The sequence below is a fragment of the Lasioglossum baleicum genome, chromosome 7 (assembly GCF_051020765.1).
Source record: "Lasioglossum baleicum chromosome 7, iyLasBale1, whole genome shotgun sequence".
In the NCBI taxonomy this organism is placed as follows: Eukaryota; Metazoa; Arthropoda; class Insecta; order Hymenoptera; family Halictidae; genus Lasioglossum; species Lasioglossum baleicum.
Window position 1 is genome coordinate 8151331 of NC_134935.1, and position 27316 is coordinate 8178646.

General features: G+C 37.2%; 1 protein-coding gene across 4 annotated transcripts in view; it reads left to right on the forward strand.

Moving 5' to 3' along the window:
- Positions 1 to 27316, forward strand: part of Calx (sodium/calcium exchanger 3) — a 225698-nt gene that overhangs the window by 43078 nt on the left and 155304 nt on the right. For all 4 annotated transcript variants that reach the window (XM_076427238.1, XM_076427239.1, XM_076427240.1 and 1 more), the window contains exon 3: positions 11856 to 11947. In XM_076427238.1, coding sequence (XP_076283353.1) covers positions 11856 to 11947 — 92 coding nt within the window. The remainder of the gene's footprint in view (positions 1 to 11855; positions 11948 to 27316) is intronic.

Below are 27316 nucleotides of genomic sequence, written 5' to 3' on the forward strand. Positions count from 1 at the left end.
GCAATTCCAACACCTTGCAATTTTCTTCAAAAATTTTTGTCACGTTGCGTGGCAAATCAATAGTTCTAACTTCTGAAAAAAGTCCTCGTCTTCTAAAGAGTGTCCGAATATTAGTTGGGAGTCACTGTAATACTTTTACCATACTAAGAACTTTCGGAAAACAATCAAACCCAAATTCCACATCGCTAACAACTCCCGAGACTCATCACGGCAGCGGATAGTCCCTAATCTAGATCGCATGAACCAGTCCACAGTCCACAGACGGTCCATTCTAACTTCGAGAGAGCCAAAGACAATCTATATACGTATGTACATCTACGAAGAGAGACCCTAAACTCCTCTCCCTTTGGTGGAAGTTCCAAAGAAGCCTGACGGAAACTGTTTCGTCAAAGGAGCGAACGCATTCGCCGCAACGGCGAAGTCTCTTCTCCCTAGTTTCCCCAACAAGCGAACGCAATTCCGCGCAATTTACGGCCTCAATTTCCCGCTAACAATATTACACCAATATTTATCCCGACGGATTAGCCGGAAGAGCTTTCCCACGCCGTCCGAACGGGAGCCGATCAACGAAATTACGAAGTTCGAGCTCGCTTTCTATGAGCCGGCTGCCGATAATCTTCACGAAGGTAGACCGGAAGCTCACCTGAACGCTACGTTATGGCTCTCGGTCTGTTTGTTCAACCGTGCTTCTCCATGGGCTTGGTCTGAACTAGGATATGCTGAGAAAGTGCAGCGTGAGATCGTTCAACACTAAACTAGACTTTTCATTTTACGATTGTTGAAATTGTACAGATGCTTTCGTAGGAAATAGATCATAATTAGATTGCGGATCTTCATGCATTTACGGCTTCCAAAAATTTTCAGAAATTGTTGAAATATAAAATTCCACAGAATTTAGAGCGATTTTTATTTGTTTCAGAAGTACCAAGACTACTACCATTGAAAATAAGATTTCACATGATTCAACTTTCTTAAAATTCGTCTACAAAAATTGCAAATCGCGTAAACATCCGCAGTCTAATCATAATGTTATAGAGAGACTAACTAACTAGGATACTTGAAACTTTGACGTCATAGAGAGATTAACAAACGAATTATATACTTTGAACTCTTAACACTAACCGTACTACGACCGGTCAAATTGTAATCGTTGCTGTTGCAAGGATAATTCCATTAGAATTTATTAAATAAATTTTTCTTCATTCAAGCACGTGTTGTTAAAAGAATTAAAAAGAAATTTATTATAAATAGATTCAGTGTAGTCATTTTTGTAAAACAATGTGTGGCAGTCGCATGTTGTGCTCGGTACGGTTAGTGTTAAACCTAGACTGCAGATTTCCATGGAGACTTTTCTGTTGTAAGCACCTGCTCGAGATGAATTTTGCTTAATGCTCGATTTTTGAAAACCGACAGCTAGCCTCTGAACTCGATATCGATCGATGTATACTTTAGTTCGTCGTATGAAGAGCTCTCTCCCTCTCTCTCTCTCTCTGTATACATTGAGCTGATAATCGTCGCGACGTGGCTTCAAGTCTAAGGTCACAGCTATTTCAGGATCATCGTGTCGGTAGACGCTCGAAGAAATCGAATAAATCCTGTCCCTAGATGAAATGTGAAAATTAGGAAATAATTAGACAAATTTTAACCTGCTCCAAAAGTTTTATTAGTGCATCGGTGATGATTAGACCGCGGATCTTTATGCAAAATAAAAATTGTCTGCATCGATTGCAAGAAACAGAAACTAAATTGAACGCTATTTCGCCCCTTAACGATTTTAATAGAGGCGAAATCATATATTGACATTTTCCATTTTTAAGTTTCTCAACAATTTTGAATTTTATCTCCTCAATTTTACTACCAATGCATAAAGATCCGCAGTCTAGTGATGATTAACGCGTCAACGGCACACAGTGGGCTAAACCGACGAAATCTGTGTCAAAATCAAAGAACTTTCGATAGAAATGAGATAGAGCGATGAAATTTTTTTAAAATAAAAGCTGAAACTTTGCAGAATATGGGATAATTATGGAGATTGTGGTGCGAACGTATTTTACCCTTGAAAGAATTCGTTAAACTTGCACAATTTCAAGAAAATTTTGGGTTTTCCAATATCTCGCGCGGAAAATTTTTTTTTTAACATGCGACACATCATTTCTCCTAGATTTTTTCACGCCGATTTCAAATCTGGTCTCAAAATTTTTCTACGACCTCAGGATATTGCAAAATCGATTTCTTCAAATTCTACATGTTTAACGAATTCTCTCAAGGTTAAAAAACGTTCGTACCATAATCTCCCTATTGTTCCCATATTCTGCAAAGTTTCAGCTTTAATTTAAAAAAAATTTCATCGCTCTATCTCATTTCTATCGAAAGTTCTTTGATTTTGACACAGATTTTGTCGGTTTGGCCCATTGTTCGTCGCGTCGGCGCACAGTGGAAAATTTGGACCAGACGATACAAAATCAAAGAACTTTCGATAGAAATGAGGTAGAGCGATGAAATTTTTTTTTAAATTAAAGTTACTAAAGTTACTAAATTAAATTAAAGTTTAATTTAAATTAAAGCAGCTTTGCAGAATATGGGAAAAATAGGGAGATTATGGTACGAACGTTTTTTAACCTTGAGAAAATTCGTTAAGTATGTAGAATTTCAAGAAATCAATTTTGCAATATCCTGAGGTCTCGTAGAAAACTTTTGAGACCAGATTTGAAATCAGCGTGAAAAAATCTACGGGAAATGAAGTACAGTATGTTCAAAAAAAACTTTTTCCGCGTGTGGTATTGGAAAAACCACAATTTTCTCGAAATTGTGCAAGTTTATCGAATTTTCTCAACGTTAAAAAACGTCCGTACCACAATCTCCATAATTATCCCATATTCTGCAAAGTTAAAGCTTTTATTTTAAAAAAATTTCATCGCTCTATCGAAAGTTCTTTGATTTTGACACAGATTTCATCGGTTTAGCCCACTGTGCGGCATATCGATGACTCGAGCGACCGTGAATATTACTGAAATGCCATCCTAGGCTCGAAACTGCAGCTATACGTTGAAGTTCCAGCATCGTCGAGTTAATAAGTGTAAAGCGGCAGCACATTTACGTCGGCAAACTGTCGCTGTCATTATGCATAACCTTCGACAGTGAGCGCCTTAAAGATGCAAGACGGACGTACAACAGGTGTATAATGGTGGGCATAACATCGTGCAACATTGTAAAACATTGAACGGTAATAGACGGGCCAAAGATAGTACTGCGGCGGAAATAATTCAGGGAAGCAGACGGCCATTCCTTTGAAATGCTGGTCGAATATTTATTGGACATATTGTCAGAATTTTTCTGTCCGTGGCTTTTCCTACTTTCTAGCTCGATTAATCTCGGAAACCGGAGACCCGTATGAAGAAATAATACTGCGTATGTCTGACACAGCTTTTTGAAATCATTGCAATGCACGAACATCGCGTCGCATTTCAGAAGGGTGTAAAACAGCGGAAGTATTAGGTTGGCAACTAAATTCGCGTCCTTTTGTTTCGTAATTCTTTGATTGTATGATTATGACCTCATTCATTATAAATCGAATTTTGCGATTAATTTGATGCAAAATACTCGTGCTTAAAAAATACATATATAAATGACTGTTTTTTTTGTTATTTTACGTCGCACTTGTTTGAGAAAATTTGGAGGTAGCGAACTTAGTTGCCAACCTAATAAATAAATAAAATTGGACATATTGTCAGAATTTTTGTGTCCGTGGCTTTTCCTACTATCTAGCTCGATTAATCTCGGAAACCGGAAACCCATATGAAAAACAATATTGCATATGTTTAACATTAAATCTACCACGAGGGGTAAAATGACCCATTTTAGATTTTTTATTTGGCAATTATTGGAATTGTAAAGGTGTTTCCATGGGAATTTATTGAATATATTTGTTGACTCCAGTACATATTATAGTAAAGATCGCACAAAATATAAATAAATTTAATCTGGTTATTTTTATGATACTATACACATCGGTCATTTTTTATGGTCGGTAGGCATCGTGTTAACACAGCTTTTTAAAATCATTGCAATGGACGAACGTCGCGTCGCGTTCCAGAAGGGTGTAAAAAAGCGGAAGTAAATTTCCCTTCGAATAGCTGCACCGTTTACACGAAGTTGCCAGAAAAGAAGCTGTTCCCGCAGCTAATATTTCAGTGATGGTTAAACAGCGGTTTACAGCGAGAACGTTATGCGAACGTTGCTTACCAGTGCAGAAGCCGGAGGAACGGATTTCAAGGAGGCGAGAGATTGCGGTAATATACAGCCCGAGCAATATATATGAAAACGAGCTTCGAAATTCAGTGGTGCTCGCCCCGAGGAAAGATGTGGATGAGTTGAACACGAGTTGAACAGAGAGGGCATGGAAAAGGAAGATAGGAGTTAGGTGATTTTTCTGAAAAGCAAGGGTGCGTGTACCCGTGCGAGACGGTAATCGAGTGACGGGTCGAGCAGGTTGAACGACCGTCGCGGCAGCCTTTCGGTAAATTAGACGCTCGAATTTGAATTTCAAATCGAACCGGAGGACGAGCTGCCGAATCAATTTGGCAAGCCATCTGGCTCCGACAACGTCGACGCGCGTTCTGAACGACCTCGTCGCGAACCGTCGCTACTTATAAACACCCCGACGAGAGACCGACCACGACCAACTATGCGGCATGCATCAGGGGCTTCCTCGATTTGACCTTTGTTTTGCGGATCTTCTACGGCTCACTAGGTTTACCGATGAGAATGGGAATGCCAGGGAAGTAGAATGTGGTACGAGGAATTCTGATGGTAGTTATTTATTTGTTTATTTGTTTACGGTTTAGTTTAACCTGGTCGCATCAACAGCGAGGAAAGTAGCGAATATATGGTTTACAATTGGGTATAGCATAATTGACATGTTCATAGATTCAAAGATTCTGACGGTAGAGCTTTGTCAATATTTCGACACTTCACGTTTCGACATTTCAATATTTCTACTTCGTGTGTGTTATAACATTTCACATTCCACATTTCGTATTCCACATTCCATATTTCATATTCCACCTTCCACACATTTCATATTCCACATTCCAATATTCCATGCTTGAATATTTCAATATTTCTATTCAATATACCCATGTGGTAACATTCCATATTTCGCATTCCACATTCCACATTCCACATTCCACAATTCCAATTAAATCGCATTTCTTCCAAAACTTTGGTGACTCTTGTACACATGTGTCATTAAAATATTTTTACGTCAAATATGCGTCTCCAGATTCAAACTTGAACATTCTACATTCCACGTTTCAACATTCTACTCAACACACCCACGTTTGTTCACCTCATTTCTTTCAAAACTTTGACGATTCTAGCACACACATTTCATTAAAATATTCTTACGTCAAATATACGATTCCAGATTCGAATTTGAACATTCTACATTCCAACATTTAACATTAAAACATTTCACATTTCACATTTGAATATTGAAGCGTTCCTGACTTGGACATTGAACCATTCCTCGTGTTTGAAACATTCATTCACGTCTGAGAATGTGTATGTTCGGATGTAGTTCATGTATTCACGTCGAATCTGTGTCTCCAGATTCGAACTTGAACATTCTATATTCCAACATTCAACATTAAAAGATTTCACATTTGGATATTGAAGCGTTCCTGACTTGGACATTGAAACATTCCTCGAGTTTGAAACATTCATTCACGTTTAAGAATGTGTATGTTTGGGTGTGGTGCGTTCCCTTGCGAGGACTCTGAGCACGTGTCCGCCAGGTAAACGACTAATCAATACGCCCGGGGAGTTCGAGAAAGGAAACGTGCAGGAGGAATCGGACACGGTGCTTTCCGTATCTCGAATTTCTGCTACATTTGCGAGTAACGACGACAATATTTCTCGACTTGGTGGCGTGGCCCGTTTATTCTCCGAGCCCGCGATGTTTTAATAATATTCGAGGCGCTATGTGGGTCGGACCCGTGAGCCACGCACACGCTGCGATACATCACGGGAAACGCCACGCCGTTACCAGTCGTTACGAGCCGTAGAAATATGCTCGCCGCCGGTTGAATACAAATTCCGAGATTTCTCACGAATTGTTGCCCCATTGAGCACACTCTCCCCCTTCCAACCCTCTCCCTTTCTCTCTCTCTCTCTTTATCCCTATATTCATTAATGTATTTATTCATCTGTTTATAGCATGACAATGATAAACGACTCATATTTTTAACTATTTTATTACGAAATTGTTATTAGCACATTCGTGACATTTTTCTGATTGAAACGAGTCCACACATGTGCCTTCATTCGGAGTATGCTTGTTCAACACTTAACACTAACCGTGCCGGCTACAAAATGGATCGGATATATATTGTTGAACTTATTTGGATTTTTCACAATTTTTATATAATAATACGTGCTCGAAGCATCTTTGTATAATCTCAATAATTAAAAAATAAACAATGTGAAAGCGGTCATTTGACCGGTCGCGGTACGGATAGTGTTAATCCTTATGTCAATGACCAAAATTTTCTGCAATATTCAATGACGTTGCAATTTATAGTTTCAATGCATAGTTTTTTATGCGGAAAATGTAAATGAATTCTCTGATCATCCGGGAACGTAAAAGTCGACAATGATTGAAATAAGGGTTAATCCACCATTTGGTAGAACCTCGAAATAATTCATTCGAAAGCAATCGGTGTATTATCACTAGACTGTGGATCTTTATCCAAAATAAATGTTTGCATCGATTGCAACATACAGGAGCTAAATAAAAATGGTATTCTTCTTTGAATTATTCTATTAAGCTGAAACTAACACATTGATGTCCTTAAATATGTCATAAGGGCATAAAATCCGCAGTCTCTAATTATCACTGCAGGTAGGTAATTGCTAATCAGATAATGAATCCGTGGGACAGGAGTGTTCGGATAACAGAGGCTCCACTGTATCGTGGATTAAACAACTAAACACGATCGAAATCATATCGTGTTTGGGCTCATTCTAATCGGAAGAGCGTCACGAATACGTTGCCGAAAGTAATCTCGAGAAGATGATAATAAATCAAATTGTTTGCACATTTAATTGGTATCGTCTGGTCGATTTGTGTCGCTCTCTACATCTTTTGTTCGACGTCTCTCTGGTTACGCCGATTCGATTGTTTGCAACGCACAATGGTGGAAACGGTTTTTCCACTTTCCAGCGGAAATTGTAGTCGCGACGCAATTCTACCCTGTCGCTGGTGAACGCCGGCTACGGGTAGATTTATGCGAGTTTTTGCGTGCGGCAGACAAGCCTCGGAAAACGGCGCGGCGCTGAACATTTTCCGCGCGTAACGACGTCCGCTCGAAACCTGCCTGGAAATGTTGCGTCAGCTTCGGCGTCCGGGCTGCCTCGAAAATGTCCACGGTAATAAAAGTTATCATTCGGAATTTTATTCCGCTAGTTGTCAGGTTGCCGAGTGACAGCCGTGGGGCGCGGCTCTCTCGCGGAAATAAAAGAATATATATTCCAACTGTATTTTGTTTTCTCTCGAACGATTTCCAACGTTCTTCGAATGTGACAGAAATGAGAAAAATTATTATTTCAGTTAAGCTTGTTCTTATTATTGTATTATTATTACACTGCGAATCTTCGAGCGTTTACAGTCGGTGTACAAAGTATTCGTACACATTAAAAAAACGAATTACTTTTTCAAAATTGGACCCAACAGCTTGAGTTTCTTTTCAGACGTTAGAAGGATCAGTTTACTAGCTAATGTGTAAATAACTTTCTTAAAAATTGTTATTGATCGCGGTTGCGAAGGAAATAGTAAAGGTCACGATTTTTTTAATTTTTTATCTGTAAAATATATAATATCTGAGAAATATATTTATCATTTCGTAATACTGTATTTACTAGTATGTTGTATCGATAAGACCACATTAGCGAGAATGCATTTCTGATTTCTGTTTATCATATTCATAGTAGTTTCTGTCAATGTCGCACTGGATGTGGATGCACGCGCTTCTTTTATCTCATTGTCAGTTTGCAAATCTATCACTGTATTCGGGAGAGTCTACAGAATCTTTTGCTGCAAAGAACAATTCGATATCTTTTATAATAACATCACAATATTTGAATAAAGTTGAAAAATACGTTTTTTCTTTAAAGTCGAAGTGCGAAGTTTCTATAAAGTCACTTAGTGTTTCTCTGTATTCTGAGCAGAGAACTACGGAAAACTGCGAATATTCTAAAAGTATTAGTTTTAGAACTCACAGAAATCCTGTTTGTCATAATTTGATTCACGTGTATGAGAATGCCGAGAGGAAAAGTACTAACAAGTGAAGAAAAAGCATTAATCGATGCTTATAAAGATATGGGCTGCTCTAATCGCGCAATTGCTAAGAAAACTAATCGGTCATATACTGTGATTAATAATTATATCAATTTACGTGAAAATTACGGAAAAAATCATCTTAAAGGTAGTAATAAAAAATAGTCAAAGAGACAACATTCAATATTAATGAGGTCTGCAGCTAAGGAAAGGAAAAATGCAGCACAATTTCGAGCTGAATTGGAGCTCCCAGTAACAACAAGACGTGTGCAACAACTTTTAAATTCTTCTGGACAAAAATACAACGTAAACCAGGCCTTAAAGAAGTACATAAACCGGCCCGTATTGATTTCGCACGGGCACAAGACACAGTGACTTTATAGAAATTTCGGCCACTGTAGAATGCATAGACTACGTTGAATGCAAAAACAAAGATGAATGCATAGAATATAGAATGCCTAGAATATATAATAGAATGCACGGGGGGCGTGAAATGCACAGGTTATAAAATGCAGAGAATATACAACGAATGGAACGGAAAATACACGCAGTAGTGAACAAAGGAAATTTAATCTGAGATTTCTTGCTTAGACAAAACCGTCACTTCCGCCCCAATAATCAAATTCGCAATCCGCAAACGATTTCCACCCAATTTCCTCTGTATCATCATCTTCCCCTTAACCACAATAGCAACCTTCATTCCGAAACAACTGTCAGGACAACAGTAACACACGCAACGTTACAAACTCGTTGGAAAGGGGCGCGGGTAATTAAGGGATGAAGGGAGAGACAGAGAGAGAGAGAGAGAGAGAGAGAAATTCGTTCTTTCGGCAGGCCGCACGGCTCACGAACTGTAAACACACGAGGGGCGCAGTTTCGTCGCCGGAAAAGTTGTGAACACCGGTTTCCTCGATGTAAATTGGGGTTCTTGGTAGTTGCGCCGTCCTTTGCACGGTGTTTCTCGTTTCCCGAGCTGTTTCCCAGGATGGAAACCATCCTGTTTTCACGGGAACAACTCTTGGCAGGGTTAACGATCCGTTTTGCGAACATGAGACGCTTCCTGGCCAAGTTGTTGGTTCCAAAAATTTTCCGAGACCTCCGATAACATTGCACTTCGCAGCTTCAATCCGTATTTGCATACCTCGAATGCAAACCGACTAATTACAAGTTGGTTTACATTATATCATATAATTATACAGGGGAGAGTAGAAATCTGTAGCAATTTTGAGATTTTTCAACAGGAATGTATACAGGGTGTCTCAAAATTCCTTCAGCATCCGGAAATGGGAGGTACCTGAGATTATTTGAAGCAAAATGTAGCTTCCCAAAAAAGTTTCTCTAGCACGCTTCCTGCTGGAGACGATCTTGAAGAGATTCCTGTGAGAAAGTCGAACGGAATCTGTTCTCTATCCGTAACAAATCTATTACTTCAATATTCCCTACGAATGTTTGATTTATTCCACAGGATCTCTAAATGAATTTATCCACGACCACAATGTCGCACTTGATCCCGTATTTCGAGCGTGCAGCGTGTAATAAAGTCGCGGTAATAATGATTACTAATTACCACATCGTCGCCGGACGATCTTGGTTCGCGGGCCTGGGATGTTGCCAAAGTACACCGGGGCCCCTGTCCCCGGTGAAGTTGTAAAGAGAGACACTTTTGCCAAGAAGTTCCACGGAATATTACGCCGCGCCGGGAGACGGGATTAACGTGTCTTGGGATAGGAAAGTTCACGGAGTCAGCCACCACGGTGTTCATCCGCGAAACTTTCCTCTCAATTTTCTCGATGAGTTTCTCGAGTCGGCGACTTGCTATGCGACACGCTCGACACCGTGCTCCTAGTTATGCCGGCCCGATGCCGTTATCCATTGCTATCAATATCCGTCCCGATAACCGAATAAGGTAATACCTCGTTACCAATATTCGAAATATTGTTTACGTTATTAAATATGTTGGTATCTAATCAATTACTAAACTTTTCAGCATTGTATGAGCTATTACAATTAGGAGCAAAACTGATCACACACACTTTAAATCAGAATAACTTTATCATGAATGGAAATTCAATTTGTCTGTAAGGCTAGAAGAATTACTTTAGTGAATGACGTCTAAAAAATATGTTGGAAAAATGCACTTGGTCGGAATTGTGGGAAACAATAGTAAATACTTGATTTTTACGACTTTTTTAGCTGTGCCAATGACGAAAATTTAAAAGATGTGTTTCGTCAACTTGTATAAAAAATATTCGCTCCGAAAATTTCATTGAAATTGGTTAATTGATTTACGAGTTATAAACGATCAAAAGTGGTAAAAATGGCAATTTTTCAAGATTTTCAGCCTTTCTACTTTTGATCGTTTATAACTCGTAAACCAATTAACCAATTCCAATGAAATTTGACCAGACACATGTTTTAAATTTTCGTTATTGGACCAGCTAAAAATGTCGTAAAAATCAATTTTTACTATTGTTTTTCACAATTCCGACCAAATGCATTTTTTCAACATATTTTTTAGGCGTCATATAGGTACTAAACCAATTCTTCTAGCCTTACAGAGAAATTGAAGTCGTTTGTTCCATTCATATAAAAGATATTCTGATTCAAAGTGTGTGTGATCAGTTTTGCTCCTAACTGTATATCTATTTCTATTATATCAACTATATCAATTTATAACTAATGAATTTTCTTCGAGATTTAACCCTTAGCACTCCAGTGGTGACTCTCTGAATCACATTATTAAAAATATTGTTTACATTATTAAATATGTTGGCATCTAATCAATTACTAAACATTTCAATATGGCATGTGTTATTATTAAGGGTGTGCGAAATCCCGTCGGGACGGGTATTTCTCGCGGGATCGGGACGGAATCTCGAAAATATCCGGGAATCCCGAAAATTCCCAAGAAAGTTCTCGAGAAAATTTCTGGCTTCCGTCCCGATCCCGCGAGAAATACCCATCCCGACGGGATCTCGCACACCCCTAGTTATTATATGAATTTCTATTGTATCAACTATATCAATTTCTAACTAATGAATTTTCTTCGAGATTTTAACCCTCAGCACTTGAGTGGCGACTCGGAGAGTCACCATTAATAATTACTGCAGCATTATTAAAATATAATCAATAGACTGCGGATCTTTATGCAAAATAAAAATTTATTACCTGAATTGCAACAAACTGGTGTGTGAAATAGAAATTTTCTTCCCTGTCATGTTTAGTAGGTTGAAAATAATATAATAATATGTCTAAATTTTCCTAATATTTTTGCTATCTTCAATTACACCTCCACATTATTGTCATAAATGCATAAAATCCGCAGTCTACTATTCAATTACTAAACATTTAAGAATTGTATGAGCTATTATATGAAAAAATTCTTCTAGGTCGAAAGAAGTGTTTAATTTTCGAGATAAAATAGCTCCGAGCGCAAAGGGTTAATTGTTTCACGGACTCGACTATCATTTTTGATCTTCAAATCGGTTCAGAGCGTGATTTTGTGATTTTTCTGTTGCAGAAAGGTGATCAATTTATCGATCATCGAAGAGGACTCGTACGAGAAAGACGCACTGTTCTACGTGGAGTTAGGCGAGCCTCAGCTGCAAGGTGGTGAGTACTCGGTATCCTAATTTCTCGTTACGTCATATCAAATCTTACTCTGTGAACTGAAAATGGAAATCTCACGAGAACAAATCAGAAATACTTCTTTTAGACGTACAGTGGTACACCAATGAATATTCAGACTGTCAAATGTTGACAAAATACGATGTAATAATTGAATTAGAAGATTTTTCATTACCTCGGCTCACAGTGTAATGCCAGATAAGAAAGAAGCCGATGCGATTTCGTCCTTGGTCGTTTTCGTCCATTTCCTAGCACGGAGAGAGAAAATTAGGGTAAATTGCAAGCTGTAAATACAGAGGAGGATGTGCAGAATCTTTAGGCAGATCTTCCTGGTGGTTACAGTCTCTCCGTGCTAAGGGTGAAGAAGCCAAAGCAAAGTATGGTTATGGAAATCCGATGGTAACACTCTAAAAATGGTCGTGGAAAGAAGAGAGAGGGGATAGAATTTTCTAGCTTACGATGATTTTCACTTTTCTGGAGGTAATCCTTCGATCACTACGATCTGAAACAATCAAACATAATTATTTTCTACCTCAAAAATAATAATGAATAGTAAAACCACCATTTTTGATTCTTTCAGCCTTCTGAATGAAACATTTCATTATCGAGTTTCCAAATTCCGATCCAATTGAATTTTTCAAATTAAATATTTTACACATGTGCTCATAATTATGAAAGTGGTCTGAGTGCAAATAAAAAAAAAATGTGTTTATCAATTACATATTTCACTTCACATCATTTTAAACTAAATCAATTCAATGTAATTTTACGATATTGTGAAAAATGAACCGTTAGATAGTGCTTCTTGTTTCAACATTATATGGCACTCATTTAGTGTTAATATCAGGGACCAAAAACAACAGTTATTATAAAATCTTCTACGATAAAAATCATTAATAAAAGGTTGTTTATTATTGAAATTTAAGATAATATAACGAAAAAAATTCGAAGAACAAAATGATTAAAAAATATCGATTTTTGTACTTTTTGGTTGCAAATAACAGTTATTAGTGTCCGAAAAATTGGATCCTCCTCGATAACTGTTATCGATGAAGAAAAACTATTTTGAATACTCAAAGCAGTTATCGATGAGAGAAGTTGATTTCGATCGCTCATAACAGTTATCAGTGAGAGAAATTTCTTTTCACGTGTTCATAATAATGATTGGTGAGAAATAATAATTATTGGTTGTCTACTCTTTTTTTCTGATGGAGCAAGCCTGTGAAATTCATTGAGAAGGTTTCGTACAACAAGACGAATCAACAGACCATAAGAACAACACAAAATCTGTTTGTTTGTCACATTAAATTTTGATATTAGCAATTAATTTTACAAATAAAAAATTTATGAAATAATTGATTGTCTACCATTGAAAGTTGTACTATTTAATAATAACTGTTACAAATTTCTTTCGTCAATAACTGTTATGAGCGATCGAAATGAATTTCTTTCATTGATAACTGTTATAAGTGATCGAAATGAATTTCTCTCAACATTTACCAACAAGAGAAAATATTGTCGGTTACTTATAATCCTTATTTGTAACCAATACGATTTTAGTCGATGAAATACTTGTTATTCTATGACTTTCTTTCTTTTTGGTTATAACAGTTATGGTCCCTGGTTAATATCCTTTTTCTTTAAATATCTCGAAACAAGAAATCTACGACTTATTCTAAAACATCTAAATTTTAATAGAAAACTAAGGGCCTCGAATTAGAATGAATATGTTAGCAGCATTAACACACATATTTTTCGCAGTATCAAAAATATTCGAAATAATGCAGTCAGGTAAAAAGCACATTGGATAATGCATGTCCGTTTATCGCGAGATTAACTGAAAGTGAAGATGAATATTGTATCGTTCTCGGTGCCTTGAAAAAGCTAATATTCGCGAAGCTTTGCCGTTGCGTAGGAACAATGGCAAGCCACCGAAGACGAGATAATAAACTAGTTGACAAGAGGAACCAAGAGAGACAGAGAGAGACACAGAGCTAAAACGCGTTGCTTCTCGAAATGGGCTTGCCTCCTTTGATCACCGGAATTGCTGGATGATGGAGTATTAATCGTTTTGGCCGTTTGAAACGGTGAATATTAAGCGTCAGTGCTCGGCCATCGCCGATACGAAAAAGGGAGAAAAATGTGAAAAAAGAAAAATACGAAAGCTCGCGGACCTTTGCAGCCGTTTGAGTGGAACAAACGTCGGTTGCCTGCAGCCGATTTCGCGTTCAAACGGGACCGGAAAGCAGCTGGCAATTTCGAAGATCTGCAATTTGGCCAATTCTTGTGCCCTTAGCGAAACTACTCAATTTTCATTAGCTCTGATCAAGTTTGATTGCTGGTAAATTATCTTCTGCTGCCGGTGGTATAAACTACAATCGAACAATTTGTAATTTGTAGTATTCAAAACTCTAGAAAAATTGTGAAAAATCGTAAGCTGCAAAATATAATAATGTCCAATTAATTTGATTGCATAAATTGAGACTTGTCTGGAGAGCCACAAACGGTTTCTGACCACGAAAGGTCTTTTCGACTTGCTCTCATCAGTTCACGTTAGAGAAAGATACATTTAATAATAATGTCAAACTAATTTTTTTTTTTGATTCCATAAAAAAATTGAGTTGTCCGGAGAACAACGTGTCTGACCACAAACGGTCTTTTCCACTTGCTCTGATCAGTCCACGTTAGAAAGATGCATTTAATAATATCCAATTAATTTTGTTTTTTGATTCCATAAATTGAGACTTGTCTGGAGAGCCACAAACGGTTTCTGACCACGAAAGGTCTTTTCGACTTGCTCTCATCAGTTCACGTTAGAGAAAGATGCATTTAATAATAATGTTCAACTAATTTGGATTCCATAAATTGAGACTTGTACGGAGAACAACGTGTCTGACCACAAACGGTCTTTTCCACTTGTTCAGATTAGACCACGTTAGAAAGATGCATTTAATAATATCCAATTAATTTTGTTTTTTGATTCCATAAATTGAGACTTGTCCGGCGAGCAACGCCTCTGACCACAAACGGTCTTATTCAATGGTTAAATTTTAAAGATTGGTTAAATTAAAATTAGAAAATGGTTAAATTTTCTACAATTAGAAAAGAATGGTGACTGTAATGTTGTATTCTTTAAAATTAAAAATTTGATAATAAATTTAAATAATGAAAAAATGAGGAAGCTTTCTTGAAGGCAATTATAAAAAATAATTTTATATAAAAATATCACCGAGGGGAATAATATTAAAATTAATTTTAGATTTAAAATTCAGGGAAAATTTTAAATTACATCGATAAATGTTTTATTAGTACAGAAAATGAGTAGATGTAATTTTTAAAACGTTGAAAATATACTCGAAGAACTTAAGAGAATATTGTTATATTATGTTCAACTTATTAAACGTATTAAGAGAAAAAATTAATTTCTATTTCACTCGAGTTTGTTGGAATTTAGGTAGAAAATTTTGATTTTGCGTAAAGTCCACGTTCCATTGGCTCTCTTTCGAATAATGTTCAATCGTTTCTCGTCCTCTCGCGAACAGAATGCGACTAGCACTCCAGAAAATTCTATCCTCGACGACCTCTCGACGCATCGCGCTCTCGCATAAATCGCTCGCCGATCGATCCAGAAATTAGCGATCGTCGGCGAGCCTCTCTCGCGTTGCCTAATTGCGCGGAATCCCCAGCTTAATGAGCGCGACGATCCGATGGATGAATGGCGATCGACGATGCGACATGGACGAATCGTTTACCGGCTCGTTTATGCAGGAAAGATCGTCGGGAAATTAGGCCAATCGTCCAGGATAATTCCCTGGCTGCGACAAAAGCACTCGGCAAATTGTTTTTGCCGAGCAACCGGGCCAAGGATGCTTTAAAACAATTTTTTCATATCCACTTTAATTGTATTTACATTTTTATACTAATAACACGAACATTAAGTTTTGGCTTCTTTATCTTTATGCGTGCTGTTTCATCACTGTTGCGACGACTGATTTTATTTACGCAACTGCTTCATGCGACTTCGCGCAACCGGACCCGATGCGGCTGGACGTAAGTCTCAATTTCGATTGATCGATTACAGCGAGTAAGCTGCTTGCCAGTGTACACTTATTTGTCAAATCCGTATCGTAGTATGCTGTACATTTGTATATATAATAATATATTTGATGTATGTATATATAGTTTTCCTTAAAAATCAATTGTTCTTCGGGACCAGTTTAAATATCTTTCAGACAGAGACACCGCGAATATTTACACGAATTTTTATTTTCGTGGATATAATTGTCTCCTGAAATTTCACGAGAATTATTTTTAAATCGATTTACATTTTTATTGGAAATTCTGCGGTTTTGTCAGCTGCGAATAAAATCTGCTTTTTAGCGAACGGTTTAAGCGAGAGAAGATTATGTTTTTTCATAGGGTATGTGATATTCCAAGAAAATCCAAAAATATTCAAAAAAGGAATTTCGTAAATAATACAGTACAATAAACGAGAATATACAGTGAGTGTAAAAAGTATTCGAACGCCCTTTAAAACAGAATAACTTTTTTATGGTTGTATTGTTGTATTATAAAAAATCAGGTCGTTTGGTACAATTATAAGAAAGTTATTCTATTTTAAAGGGCGTACGAATACTTTTTACTCTCACTGTAGATCCTACAAACAGGGACTGAAAGGAAAAGATTTTCAGAGGGGAGAAGAGCTGATTTCGCAAATAAACCGAATTACTGGGAATTCCCGGAGCGATCTGCCCGAACTATCGCAAACATAATCGCAGCCACGTGATCCGGAATTGTCTTAGACAGGGAAACACGGCAACACTGACAATGATCGTAGCATTAGGCAGCGGAGGAGGTACTCGCGTGCTCGAGAAGTGGCACACAACCTACGCGAGGGCTCATTAAATAGTGAAACTCGGCTCGGAAACTCTCCTCGTGAAACTCGCAGCCTCGGCAAGTGAACTCATCGTTCACTCGGCTGTTCGTGAACGAGAAGAGCGGTTTCTTCTAGCTGACCTTGTGCTCTGTTATCTTTTATCGCGGCGCGGAGGCTGTGCCCGCGTTATCCGCGATTCTTTTTCATCTTGCGGTCGTTTACGTTCCGAGAAGAGTTCAGAGACTCGATATCGTCATGTAATGTATTCCTGTCTGACGCTGCTGATCATTTGCCGCTGGAATGCGGATGCGGCTCGGCGACCTTTGTGATTAGGGCAACTCCAGATGAATCATTCGAGGAATCAGTCAGTTGTTTAGAGAATGGGGAGGAATTTTGAAAATCTTCAATATTGTTGGACTAGTTAGCGAATGGAAAAAATTCGCTATAGTAGATTGAACCTTTCTGAACAAAATGAAACAATGTTCAAGTCGATGAGACAAATGGTTGCCGAGATAAAAATTCAGGAGCACAACTAACACGCAAAACTGACTGATTGTCAGTCTTTCAGAGAATGGGGAGGAATTTTGAAAATCTTCAATATTGTTGGACCAGTTAGCGAATGGAAAAAATTCGCTATAGTAGATTGAACCTTTCTGAACAAAATGAAACAATGTTCAAGTCGATGAGACAAATGGTTGCCGAGATAAAAATTCAGGAGCACAACTAACACGCAAAACTGACTGATTGTCAGTCTTTCAGAGAATGGGGAGGAATTTTGAAAATCTTCAATATTGTTGGACCAGTTAGCGAATGGAAAAAATTCGCTATAGTAGATTGAACCTTTCTGAACAAAATGAAACAATGTTCAAGTCGATGAGACAAATGGTTGCCGAGATAAAAATTCAGGAGCACAACTAACACGCAAAACTGACTGATTGTCAGTCTTTCAGAGAATGGGGAGGAATTTTGAAAATCTTCAATATTGTTGGACCAGTTAGCGAATGGAAAAAATTCGCTATAGTAGATTGAACCTTTCTCAACAAAATGAAACAATGTTCAAGTCGATGAGACAAATGGTTGCCGAGATAAAAATTTAGGAGCACAACTAACACGCAAAACTGACTGATTGTCAGTTTTTCAGAGAATGGGGAGGAATTTTGAAAATCTTCAATATTGTTGGACCAGTTAGCGAATGGAAAAAATTCGCTATAGTAGATTGAACCTTTCTCAACAAAATGAAACAATGTTCAAGTCGATGAGACAAATGGTTGCCGAGATAAAAATTCTGAAGCACTGCAGAGAAAAGAAAAATATTTTTTTATGGCTACATTTATTTTATTGCTTAAACATTGATTACAAACGAATCAAATTTTATTTCATCTAAAAAGATACGACAAGGGTTAAATAGTGAAACAAAAGTGAAAAGAATTCAAAGGCTTGTATCTTTCAAACAACTGAAAAAGCGTCGAAGCGATGACATAAACCCCCCATAATTTCGCATACATTAAGCCCTGGTATAATTAAGTTTGAGCGGAAACCTCGACATAGCGATGCACCGGCGAGAAAAAGCGCAATACCGTTCGATGCAGTCGCTCCGCATCGAAAGCGTTTATCGGAAAGCGCGCGTTCAGAGGTCGCGACGCTCGCCCCACGCGATGGTTAATTAACCGTAGCCGTCGTAGCCAGAGGCGGTCAATTACCGGCGCTGTTATCATCGCGATTGCCGATTCCCGCCGCGCGGAACTCGCTTTATCGTTCCCCGTAACGCGAGAACTTCGCACTGCCTCTTATCTTCCCACGCGACCCCGACTGCTCCAACTGCTGTGATCCATCGGATCATGCTGATTCAATCGTCACGATGGAATCCACGGTGACAGACGAATCTTCTGCTGCGAATTATTATATCTACAGTAAACAAACTTGTGCGCGAAATACGGATTATGCAATTATATCGAGTATCTTTTATCGATGCACTGATTACGACGTCGTTTTATTATGCTCGATTCGTTCGATCGATCAATAGCGTCTGTGGATGTCTGTGAATCTGTTTGAATGAATTTATGTTTCTGTGGAAGAATTCGAAGAAACTGAAAGTGATTAATAGAAAGCGGATCTTTACGCATTTATGGTGAAATTAGTTGGTTGAAATATAAAACAGTAATAGATTAGAAAAATTCACGATTATTGTGAAATATTGCTTTTGATAAATGAATGAATGATATGAATATTGTTGTTTTTAACGTAACAAAGTCGTTAAGGCATGAAGTCAATTTTTAATTTATTCCTGCTTTCCACAATCAATGCAGAATATTTTTATTTTGCATAAAGATCCCCAGTCTAGCGATTGACAATTTGTTAATCATTTTGTCACTTGAGGATCCTTATGCATTTCTGAAGAAATTATTTGGGTGAATTATAAAACAGTAACAGATTAGAAAAATCCAAGATTATTGTGAAATATTGCTTTTGATAAATGAATGAATGATATGAATATTGTTGTTTTTAACGAAACAAAGTCATTAAGGGATGAAGTCAATTTGTATTTTATTCCTGCCTTCCACAATAAATGCAGAATATTTTTATTTTGCATAAAGATCCACAGTCTAGTGATTGTCAATTTGTTAATTAATTTTATTGTCACTTGATTTTGCACGTTTTTACAATTTTTCCTTTAGTCATATGTTCATTTTGTACAAAAGATTTTTGTACACTGCATAAATTTTGGCAATCTAAAGACCATGATTTCTTTTCGATAGGAACAAACTCTAGCGGTGCACAAGCATTAAAAAATCGTCTACAGTTGCACGATGCGCACGTGCAACGGCGCGAATAAAGTTTCCCCGAAGCAACCGAAATTTTCGCCGAAGTTGGTCGCTTCTTATGGCAACGAGGAAAGAGATGCATCTTGTCAAAGTTGCGAGAACGCGGGCGTTCTATGTGTTGGTAACCGGTTGAAGTTTCCAGTTCGACCGCAATGCTCGGGAACTATGTATACCGGGTGTGTCGTCAGAAACTAGTATTCTATTTTATGCTAAATTTTTCGAGGTATATTTTCGATGTGGACAATGGCCACTGATAAGTTCGGTTAACCGAGGTTCTACTTTCGTCGTGGATTAAAGAAGTAAATGTGATCGTAATTGCGTCGTGTTTGGACTCATCTTAATTAGAACATCGCGAGGAATATATCGGTAGAAGTTGATTCATTAAAAAAATGTTTAGAATGTATTGGGTTGGCAAGAAAGCATTTTCTTGTATTTTAAGGTGAAATAGAGAGCCCAATTTTTTTATTCAACCAATGAACTTTAATGAATAAGATATTTCCCTTCTGATGATCTTCTGCCAAAAAGAATAAATAAGAAAATATTTTATTGATTAAAGTTAAAATACCGAAATTACTTTCTTGCCAATCCAATAGATTTGATTAGGATTATAAATGAGATGACGTTGCGGGGCACCCAGTATAAAGAAGCTCGTGGGAAGAATGCAGAGTTCAGTAACCGCGGGCACGACAGTGTCCGAAAGTTCGCAAAAGCACGGGTTGCTAGACGATGGATGGCAGCGACTGAACGGCCATTGGTAAACGCGATTACCACGACGGAAGAACCACCGCCCACGCCAGTGAAAACAAATCGAGTTTCGCGGATCACGCGTCGCGCTGGAAGCCTGACGCAGCGTCCAAGTTTTCCAGGGACTTCGCGAGGGAAAGGTCGCAAACCAGCCGATCGTACATGGAAACCAGCCTCAGGCGACAAACTCGCCAATTACTACCGCAAATACGATCGTTAGACTACAAATCTGTGGTTGTCAGACCAAACGCCGCATGTCACAACCTCAAAAAATTCGAGTTCATGCATTGATTGAACTTTATAGTATAGGATTTACGCCGTCACGCGTCAATGCGGAATCGCTCGTTATGGAAGAAAACCAAGTAAGAGAGAGAAGTATAGGATTTACGTATTTATCAGTGCTGGAACACGAGTAACCACGTTGTACTAATCGCGACATCTCTGTATTCAATTGTATAAGTTGTTTGTACCGTGCGTCCCCAGTACGATGGCGCTCGACTTTATATGTGTGCGTGCCTTACCGAGGTGCGCGTGTCGCCGCTGTGCGTGGCTTCGTTCTTCTCTTTGTGAACCTCGTGTAGTCAAGACGTATTTCAGTAAAAAAATCTAAAGTCTAATTCTAATACTAGTAAAGGCGCACTTCTGCTTATATGTATAGTCGGGAGGAACGGACCAAACTCCACGAGTGGATTGTACACTCGAAAATAATACAAAAAAACTCATACGTTCTTATCTGATTTTCATTTGTTTTCATTTTATAGCGTGATTATAATTAAACAAAATTTCATACATTAACATTTCGGCCGCCGTTCGTAGACGAAGCCGAAAATGTTTAGAGGCCAATGGCGGTATTTTCGAACATTTATTAAAATAAGACTATGATAACCGAAATGTTGAATGTATGAGATTTTGTTTAATTGTAATCACTAGACTGCGGATCTTTATGCAAAATAAAAATTGTCTGTATCGATTGCAGGGAATAGAAACCACACCGAATGTTATTTCTTCTCTCAATAATTTTAATAGATGAGAAATCATATATTGACATCTTGAATTTTTAAAATTTTCCTACAACTTTCAATTTCATCTACTCAATTCTGCTATAAATGCATACAGATCCGCAGTCTAGTGATCACGCTATAAACTGAAAACAAATGGAAATCGGATAAGAACACTCCTGGAGTTTGGTCCGCTCCTCGCGACTCATTCTGTATATTGAACGCCTCTTAATATAGAAATCACTAAACTCTAACAACCAGAAGAAGAGTCATGAAAGTAAATTCGAAAGGCTCAAAAAAGCATTAGTGATCAAAACTTTAAACGGCAATATCGCGAAAGTGAAAGTACGAGACATCGGCGTTCTTCCTGACAACCACAGAAATAAGAGTATCAGACCTACAAAGAAACAGAAATTGAATGAAAATGATTTCTCCCTGAAACTTCATCGAATTCGTGACGCTGATTTGAAACAAAAATGCAAGTAGCTGTTATAGAAAGACTTTAGGAAAAATTGAACAGCATAGTAGCGAGGCTGAAGCGTGCCAAAAGTAGCTGTTCCTGTTCTACTTTCTCTGATAAAGATAAATTTTTGCAGAAATTGCGTGTCACGCTGCAACCAAGATGTAAGAATACAAAAGAATTTGCAACAAAGAGACCCAAAAACATCGAAGTCATCAGCATTGGAACCGCGTCAAAATTACTGATTCCGAATTCTTCAATTTACGGATTGTTCAATAAAATTTCTCTAGACACGTATGCGCCATGTTTTTACAAACGACTGAATCGTCTGACAAGATCTACCGGTAGCGTTTACCCTGTTATTGAAAGACCAGGAAAGATTGAACAACACACTAGCTGTTCCTGTTCTACTTTCTCTGATAAAGACAAATTTTTGCAGAAATTGCGTGTCACGCTGCAACCAAGATGTAAGAATACAAAAGAATTTGCAACACAGGACACAGAGACCCAAAAACATCGAAGTCATCAGCATTGGAACTGCGTCAAAATTACTGATTCCGAATTCTTCAATTTACGGATTGTTCAATAACATTTCTCTGGAGATGGATGCGCCATGTTTTTACAAACGACTGAATCATCGGACAAGATCTACCGGTAGCGTTTACCCTGTTATTGAATGTCTAGGAAAGATTGAACAACACACTAGCTGTTCCTGTTCTACTTTCTCTGATAAAGACAAATTTCTGCAGTAATTGCGTGTCACGCTGCAACCAAGATGTAAGAATACAAAAGAATTTGCAACACAGAGACCCAAAAACATCGAAGTCATCAGCATTGGAACCGCGTCAAAATTACTGATTCCGAATTCTTCAATTTACGGATTGTTCAATAACATTTCTCTGGAGATGGATGCGCCATGTTTTTACAAACGACTGAATCATCGGACAAGATCTACCGGTAGCGTTTACCCTGTTATTGAATGTCTAGGAAAGATTGAACAACACACTAGCTGTTCCTGTTCTACTTTCTCTGATAAAGACAAATTTCTGCAGTAATTGCGTGTCACGCTGCAACCAAGATGTACGAATACAAAAGAATTTGCAACAAAGAGACTCAAAAACATCGAAGTCATCAGCATTGGAACCGTGTCAAAATTACTGATTCCGAATTCTTCAATTTACGGATTGTTCAATTTCTCTGGACACGTATGCGCCATGTTTTTACAAACGACTGAATCATCGGAAAGACCTACCGGTAGCGTTTACTCACAGCAACAAACAGAGTGCAACATTGCCGCGCACTGTTATCTGGTTGGCAATTAGCCATCAGCTTTCAGATAGTGGGCAATCAATTTGTCAAGCGGCGCAATCTGTCAAAGGCTCGTAAAAACGCTCTCCCCTCGCGAGGCTTAGACCCCTGTATAGTGGATCGAGGGATTAAACAGACAAAGGAGAGTGAGAGGAGGGTGTGTGTGAGAGAGAGAGATCCTGGGTTCTGAAGAAGAGGTAGCAAAAAGGGAGGAATTTAGTAGCGAGCTTAAGAGCTAGTCTTAAGGACCTGCCTGATCTCCGAGGGATCAATGTTCAATGATTCGGATCGCGACGGGTTCTATACAGTCACGTTCAGTCCCTGGATCCTCTAAGAACCTGTCCTAGGACTGGACCGTGCTATACTGAGCCCATAAGTCCGGTTCATGTTGGACATGGTTGTGTTAGGTCTGTGGTCCAGCAGGAAATCGATAGTCGAATTTTTGGTTGTACTGGTTTGGTTATAAGTAGACAGCAGATTTTATGCATTTATGAAAAAACGAGTAGGTGTAAGTTATAACTAGACAGCGGATTTGATGCATTTATGACAAGAATGAGTAGGTGTAATTTAAAACAGTAAAAGTATTCGAAGAATTTTAAAATATACTGTGTTATATATTATTTTCAATCTGTTAAACGTATTAAGAAGGAAATTAATTTCTATTTCACTCCAGTTTGTTGCAAATCAGGTAGAAAATTTTTATTTCGCATAAAGATCCGCTGTCTATTTATAACATGCAAAACGAGTTTAAAAATGCTTTTATATTATTGTCAACCTGTTGAACATATTAAGAGAGAAAATAAATTTTTACGCCACTCCAATTTGTTTACATTACAGACTGCGGATTTTATGCATTTATGACAAAAACGAGTGGGTGTAATTTATAACTAGACAGCGGATCTGTCAAAATTATGACAATGAGTAGGTGTAATTTTTAAATAGTAAAAATATTAGAAGAATTTTTTAAAATACTGTTATATTATTTTCAATCTGTTAAACATATTACGAAAGAGAATAAATTTCTATTTGACTCCGGTTTGTTGTAAATTAGGTAGACAAATTTTATTTTGCATAAAGATCCGCTGTCTATTTATAACATTCGAGATATTAAACGAATTTAAAAATGCTTTTATATTATTGTCAACCTGTTGAACATATTAAGAGAGAAAATAAATTTTTAGGTCACTGCCATTCGTTTACATTCAGCTACAAAATTTTGATTTTGCATAATCATCCGTTGTCTAGTTGACAAAAACGAGTAGGTGCAATTCTAAACAATAAGAAGATTAAAAGAGTTGAACAGTGTCGATATATGTACTATCATTTTTTTTGTATATAATTTTTTTATTGTACCATTATAACCTCATTCAGTGACCATTCCTTTCGAACTGTATATCAATGGAAAGCTCTTCGATTTTTCTTCGACTTTTCGATTAATTTGGCATAAAATACTCGTGCTTAAAAAATATATACAAATTACTTAGTTTGAGAAAATCTGGAGGTCGCGAACTTAGTTGCCAACCTAATATTTTCACCATATCAAAATTGTTAAGGTTCAAAGTAAATGTTTAGTTAACTTTTATAAATTGCAATTGATGTATGAAAATTTTATTTTCTTTCTGTTTTAGTTTCTGAATGAATTATGAGAGATATCGAAAATAATGTAACAGTGTTCTTGAGTCTGCATCTATGCATTTTTGTGAAAATTCACAAAATATGCAGTTTGTTAATTAAATTAAATATGTTGGTAGACTATGCTGGTTTCTTTCCTCATTCCGTTAGTTTATTCGGAACGGTAGCGCACTCTGTGAGCGTATAAAATCGTGAAAGATAATGCTATCAGAGATCAAGAACCCGTAGATAATCTCGTGGCATTGGCAGTGCCATCGAACTCCGGAAATAAGTTCCCGGCGATATCTCCTGCCCCGGTTTAATTGAGGGTCGATCTCGATAATTAATCGCCTCCGATAAGCAGCGTAATTAACGGCGCTTCTTCGATTTCTACTTATCTCTGGAGAGCTTGAACAAGCGGCGCTATCGTTATCTTGTAAACAGCTTGTAAATATAATAATCGTGGGCGAACGCGCGTGCCAGACACGCGACCGTACTTCCATTATTTTTCCTCTTTATCTCGAGTGTGATGACTCCGACGAGAGCAACTGGAATCAATGAACGAGACGTCTGACCGATAACGTGCACATTCCACTGTGATAAAGTTGCAAGCGGAAGCTGATTTATCCGACGGATTTTTCAGTCGAGTTTGCTGAGCTTGTGAATGAGTTTATCTCGCCGAAATTGCAGCAGGCGGATGATCGATAACGGAGTGTTTTGTAAATAATGATTAATAGCCTGCGGATGCTGTGGTTCGAGCTTATCTGGAGAGCGAGGGTTTTCATTTTCGCCGGAACTCGTGCTGCTGATCAAAATAATAGATTCTAGATACACAGGTCTTCTCTTTTTTAGACCGATACTTATTGGACTGATAAATATGTATATTATTGAAGAATGATGAATAGACTGCGGACCGTTATGCATTTATAGGAAAATTGAGTAGATGAAATTCAAAATTGTTGGAAAAATTAAAAAATTCAAGATGTCAATATATGATTTCTCCTTTATTGAAATCATTACAGGAAGAAATAACTTTCAATTCAGTTTCTATTTCCATTTTCTTGAATATCAATTATTGGATCTTTATGCATTTACAGGAAAATTGAGAAAATGAAATTCAAAATTGCTGGAAAATTTAAAAAATTCAAGATGTCATTATATGATTCCTCCTCTATTGAAATCATTAGAGGAAGAAATAATATTCAATTCCATTTTCTATTTCTATTTTCTTGAATAGCAATTATTGAATCTTTATGCACTTACAGGAAAATTGAGAAAATGAAATTCAAAATTGTTGGAAAATTTTTAAAATTCAAGATGTCAATATATGATTTCTCCTTTATTGAAATTATTGAAGGAAGAAATAACTTTCAATTCAGTTTCTATTTCCATTTTCTTGAATATCAATTATTGGATCTTTACGCATTTACAGGAAGATTGAGAAAATGAAATTCAAAATTGCTGGAAAATTAAAAAAATTCAAGATGTCACTATATGATTCCTCCTCTATTGAAATCATTAGAGGAAGAAATAATATTCAATTCCATTTTCTATTTCTATTTTCTTGAATAGCAATTATTGAATCTTTATGCATTTACAGGAAAATTGAGAAAATGAAATTCAAAATTGTTGGAAAATTTTTAAACTTCAAGTTGTCCATATATGATTTCTCCTTTATTGAAATCATTACAGGAAGAAATAACATTCAATTCAGTTTCAATTTCTATTTTCTTGAGTATCAAATATTTTTATCCCGCTAATAATCGGACACTCTTAAAAAAGCGATAACTTTCTTAATATTGGACCATACGATTTGAATCTGTTTAAGATGTTAGAACAATTGGTTCGTGCTACACAATGTGAAAAAAATTTTTGAGAAAAATTTCAAGTTGTCGGGATTGCAGAGAAAATACTGAAAGTTGTATTTTCCAATTTTTTTATATGGACTTATATGGAAAATTTAAGAAATACGATTTGTGGATCTGTGTTAATTAAACATATTCTGAAAACTTCATCAAAATCGGTCGACGTTGCAATGAGCTACAAACGTTTAAAGATGGTCAAAATTGCGGTAAATCTAACTGCAATAAATCTAAGGATACTTAGTAATCCTGTAGTAAACTAATTGCTATAGTTTCCCCAAAAAAGTTCAAATCGTATTGTCCAATATTAATGGGAGTCCCTGTATGTCCCAATGCAATGACACAACACAACTAATTGTTAATGACATGTTCATTATGAAAATCCATCAAATTATAAGCGAAACTCGAAAGAGCAGACGGCTAAAAGATCATCCACTCAGCCACCAAGTAGTTTAGAAGTGACGGAATCAATAGGGAGCTGAATAATTGCTGTAGCTTCCCAAAAAAGTTCTAATCGTACAGTCCAATATTTAAAAAGTTATCGTATATCCCAACGCAATGGAACAACACAACTTAATAAATAGGTTTATTATGAAAATCCATCAAATTATAAGCGAAACTTGAAAGAGCAGACGGCTAAAAGATCATTCACTCAGCCAACAAGTAGTTTAGA